The sequence below is a fragment of the Lipotes vexillifer genome, unplaced genomic scaffold, assembly GCF_000442215.2.
Source record: "Lipotes vexillifer unplaced genomic scaffold, Lipotes_vexillifer_v1.1 scaffold588, whole genome shotgun sequence".
Taxonomy (NCBI): Eukaryota; Metazoa; Chordata; class Mammalia; order Artiodactyla; family Lipotidae; genus Lipotes; species Lipotes vexillifer.
Genome location: NW_006778148.1, coordinates 83,356 through 88,497, shown reverse-complemented (window position 1 = coordinate 88,497; position 5,142 = coordinate 83,356). Strand labels below are relative to the sequence as shown.

Sequence of the window (5,142 nt, the reverse complement as noted above, 5' to 3'; positions counted from 1 at the left end):
ACTTACCCAAAGTCACCCAGCACTGTAGTGGCAGGGCAGGGACTTGAACCTGAGGTCGGTGCTCTGTCGTTTACCCACAGCTGCCTCTGAAGGCACAGCTGGGTGGGACTTGCTGCAGCAGCATCAGAGGAGGGAGGGGGATGGTCTCGCCTGGAGACCGAGAGAGCCTTGAAGGATGGGAAAGCGTCAGGTGAGTGCTTCTCAAAGTGGGTTTTGCAGAACACTCGAGCTGCCGGCAGGATGAGGAGGAGGAAAGCAGTTCTTGATTCAATAAGGCAGGAAATGTTCTCTAAAACAAAAGGCAAGCAGATTTATTTACCATAGGACTTCCCAGAGCCTTTATTATGTGGATGTACATTATGTAACAGTCAGGGAGCAAGTAAGGAGCATTCCTTGTGCTTATTTGATCATGGAATCCTTTCCTTGCAGATAATCTTGGGGGTTTAGAGTTCCTTAGAACATCCCTTGGAAAATGCAGGTTTTGAGAAAGGAATGTTTGAAGCTTTTTGGTCCAGGAAAGTGGGCCCAGGGGTCTTTGTTAGTGGAGTATGAGATTCAAAGGGGTGGCAGCGATGTGCAGTGGGTAGGGAATCTGCTAGAAGTCCAGTGGTGCATAGGCCAGAATTTCCTTCAACTCATCCCTATCCCTTCCCCAGACGCTCTCCCATGGACTAATGCTGTCTCCTTGACCCAACAGAAAGGAGGCGTGGCATCAGGATTCAAGCACGTGGTACCCAATGAGGTGGTGGTGCAGAGACTCTTCCAGGTCAAAGGGCGGCGTGTGCCCCGCGCCACCGAGGTGCCTGTGTCCTGGGAGAGCTTCAACAATGGCGACTGCTTCATCCTGGACCTGGGCAATGTAAGTCGTGCCCTCCCCTTTCCCAGGGGCCACTGAGGTGCTCCAGGCCTGACTCTGGGGAGGTGGACGCATCCACATGAACAAGTAGGGCAAGCCACAGAGACAGCAGCCCCCATGCACACACATGATCTGTGTAGCAGTCAGACATACCTGCAGAGATTTGGGTACAGACGTGCCTGGCGTGTAGACTCAGACTCATCATATGCCTGCACACAGACCTCACGCACAGCATACTCTGGCCTCAGTTGACGTACAGACTCCCTGGCATGTTCATGTGAACATCTGGTGTACCTTTTTACACATAGTCACTCACTTGCAAATACACGGCGGGCATGTGCAGCAGCTATAGGCTATTGGAATATAGCCAATATTTTATAACAACTACAAATGGTGTATAGTCTTTAAAAATTGTGAATCACTATGTTGTACGCCTGAAACTTATGTAGTATTGTAAGTCAACTATATCTCAATTAAAAAATAAAACTATAAGCTCTTGCCCAGCAGACGTGGATGTGGCACCACGATGAATGCCTACACATGGAGACTTGGGCATGTTGTTCAGGGACCCACAATGTGCACGTCATACATGTAGTTGCACATGCCCACTTGTATGTGGCAACGTGTGTGGGATGCACTTACCCAGGCCCACCTTACTGATTGACGTGTGATGCTTTGTACACATTCTTCCCAAATCCACATATACTCATACCTGCAGAAGGACATGGCCGGATGTTCTACACCCAACCTCATATATACACGTGGTGTAAGGTCCATGCAAACGGAGGCACACACTGAGTGTAAGCTTGTTGTTAAAATGTAGCAGGTACACAGAAGAGTGTGTGAATCCTGAGTGTGCATCTCTATAGATTTCACAGAGTGAACACACCCATGTAATTAACACCCAGATCTAGAAACAGAACGTCACCAGCCCCCAGAAGGCCCCATCTGTCCTCTTCTTAGATTTTTTTTTTTTTTTTTTTTGGCCGCGTGGCGTGTAGGATCTTATTTCCCTGACCAGGGATGGAACCCGTGCCCTCTGCAGTGGGCCCCACAGAGTCCCAAGCACTGGACCGCCAGGGAATTCCCCGTCTGTCCTCTTCTCATCCTTTCATCCCCAAGGATAACCGTCATCCCAGACTCTCTCAACCAACAGCATAGACTGGTTCCACCTGTTTCTGAACTTCATGTACGTGGAATCTTTGCTTTTGATCTCTGACTTTTTTTGCCCAACATTTTCTTTCTGAGATCCATCCGTATTGTTGCCTTTAGTTGTAAATTGTTCCTTCTCCTTATAAGAATTGATTGGGCAGATATACCACAGTTCATTGATCCGTTCTGTTGTTGATGGACACTTGGGATAGTTTGGGGCTCTTCCAGGTGGTGCTGCTCTGAACATCCTTGCACGGGTCTTTTGGTGGATGTATGCGTGCACTTCTGTTGGGTGTATTCCCAGGAGAGGGGTTGCTGAGTCATAGGATACCGGTATACAGAGCTTTAGAAGGTACAGCCAAATGGTTTTCCAAAGTGGTTGTACTAATTTCTGCTCCCACCAGCAGGCAAACATTTCTATACACATTCTATGTGTAGGGGTACCTGTGAAAAAACACATATCCAAAATCATGTACTCACATGCCCACTCACATGCATACAGATCACATCTGTTGTGCTTGGATGTGGGCATGTGTGTGCTCCACCGGCTGTCACCTGGGCAAGCAGAGAACAAGGTGAGCTCACCGCCCGCCCCCATAGTTCCCTCCTTGCCATGTCACTGGCCAGGGCTTATATGGGGCACTGCCTTATGTGGGGTCCCTGTCTTACAGGACATCTATCAGTGGTGCGGCTCCAAGAGCAACCATTTTGAGAGGCTGAAGGCCACACAGGTGTCCAAGGGCATCCGAGACAACGAGCGGAGTGGCCGGGCCCATGTGCACGTGTCCGAGGAGGGCTCCGAGCCGGAGGCGATGCTCCAGGTACACACGGCCACATCCCGGGAGTGCAGGGTGGGGCTGAGAATAGGGACAGGAGGCTCATTTCTTTCCTCCATCTAACAGGCAGTTTTGAAGTGAATTTGTTTTTCCACCAAGCTGGAAGAGCAGCTTCCCCGACAACTCCCAGACTCCCCTGAGAAGTGGGGCTGGAATCCCAGGACCTGGTACATCCCGGGGTTGTGAGCCACACCCTCCCACTGGGAGGGCCAGGTCCTCCAATGGAGCTGAGAAGGAGGGTCTTGGCATTTTCCGAGGGTGAGCCTGGTGCTGGAGCCAGGTCAGAAAGAGACAATGGAGACCCAATTCCCTCTTTCCTCTTCTGACCATTCCTAGTAGTTTATAGCCCATTTCGTCAAATTGCATGATGGCATTGCCAGCCGTTGTGCTTTGAGGACATATCAACAGAGGCAGAGGTCACCAGGAAAAGGAGACCACGGGCTCTGCTCCGTGCCACTTGTCTCCTGCTTGTCTGGGGCTGTTGAGTTCTGGTTTTTAGGAAGAGCAGAAGGTGATTATTATGGGGAGCAGCCTGGACGCCAAACATGGCTTGAGAGGGGCAGTAGCTGGGGCCATTGAGGCTGGAGGTAGCTCAGAATGGAGGTGTGAAAATAGCCTCTAAAATCACAGGGATACGGGTTCAAATTCCAACTTAGCCACCTTATAGCTGTGTGGACAAGGTACTTCTCTCTAGACTTCAGTTTCCTCTCCTGTGAAATGAGAATGATAATCTGTGCCTCTCAGCATGGGTGCGAAGATGAAATGAGGTCTGTTAAAGGCATGTGGTGGAAGGTGTTCATAGCTCTAGTTATCATTCTTAGAAGGCTAGGAGGAAATGGTAGAATAAATACCTGAAGGACTGTCCAGGAGGCAGAGGAGCACGGAGCTCCTGGAGACAAGGAACAAGGAGGGAAGGACTCGACAGGCAGCCCTGGTTGAGCTCTGCACACAGGAGACACGTCAAGAGATGCAGGATGTCTCTGGAGGGGACCTTACCCTAAGTGGAAGGTCGCTGTGGATGGACGCCCATGTGGTCCTTACCTGCCTGGGGAGGGAGCTCTCTCAGGAATTCAGTCCCCTCCCTGGGGGAGGAGGCTGCCAGGAGCTCACTGCCACCCTTTCTTCCATCTCTCCCTCTCCTGCAGGTGCTGGGTCCCAAGCCGGCTCTGCCCGAGGGTGCCGAGGACACAGCCAAGGAGGATGCAGCCAACCGCAAGCTGGCCAAGCTCTACAAGGTGAGCCTCAGCTGCTCTGTCCCCTGGGTCTTGGGTCAGGAGACCTGGTCTTCCTGAGCTCCGCTGCCATGGGGCCTTGAGCAAAGCATGCGTGGGGGTGGGGGGGGGGGGAACTCGGCTTCCACACGCCTCCGGTAGATGCCCATCTGCTGCCTTTGCCTTCCTGCCCCGGGAGTAAGGGCGTGTGAGCGACTGCAGACACATCTGTGTCACATTCATCTGTGGGGTCTTGGGCAGCACACGTTCTCTGCTGGGTCTCAGTTTCCTAGTCTGTAAAGTGGGGAGAAGGGCAGTAGAGTCAACTTTTCAGGATTTCTGGGGGTCCACAGAGGAAACTGATGGGAGTATTGTAGGAAAATACAGGGGAGTAGTACAAAAGTGTGTGGGGGGTATGTGTGTGTGTGTTGAGGGGCAGATTATGGTTAATGACTTTATTTATAATTTCTTCTTGTGATTTTATTTTTATTTATTTATTTATTTATTTATTTATTTTGGTCGCACAGTGCGGCTTGTGGGATCTTAGTTCCCTTTAACCCATGCCCTCGGCAGTGAAAGCGCGGAGTCCTAACCACTGGACCGCCAGGGAATTTGCCTTTTTGTGATTTAAAAAGGTGAATTGAGGCTGATCCTGAGCCAGGGAACTCTGGCCTCTGGGCCTGTGACACCCCTGTTGTGCCCTAGGCTTGTTTGTGGTAAAATAACAACAACATGAGGTGAAGATTCTCATCACCACCACTTTACTCTGATAGTAAAGTAATACATACGTGTTGTAAATAACAGTACTGAGCAGTTCTCAAGAACATAAGAAGAAAATACGAGTCAATGCAATTTCACTAGTTTAAGGTAGCCGGTACTGTTTTAAAAATGGGTTTTAGGGCCTCCCTGCTGGCGCAGCGGTTGAGAGTCTGCCTGCCGATGCAGGGGATACGGGTTCGTGCCCCGGTCCAGGAGGATCCCACATGCCGCGGAGCGGCTGGGCCCGTGAGCCATGGCCGCTGAGCCTGCGCGTCCAGAGCCTGTGCTCCGCAACGGGAGAGGCCGCAGCAGTGAGAGGCCCGCGTAC

The 5,142-nt window shown here is 51.2% G+C and overlaps 1 protein-coding gene across 8 annotated transcripts in view; it reads left to right on the top strand.

The window, feature by feature from the left end:
• GSN (gelsolin) overlaps nt 1–5,142 on the top strand; it is a 58,365-nt gene that overhangs the window by 37,588 nt on the left and 15,635 nt on the right. For 7 of the 8 annotated variants that reach the window (XM_007451477.1, XM_007451476.1, XM_007451474.1 and 4 more), the window contains 3 exons: nt 698–859; nt 2,680–2,829; nt 3,990–4,079. In XM_007451477.1, coding sequence (XP_007451539.1) covers nt 698–859; nt 2,680–2,829; nt 3,990–4,079 — 402 coding nt within the window. The remainder of the gene's footprint in view (nt 1–697; nt 860–2,679; nt 2,830–3,989; nt 4,080–5,142) is intronic. The other variant, XM_007451478.1, reaches the window with a different exon arrangement.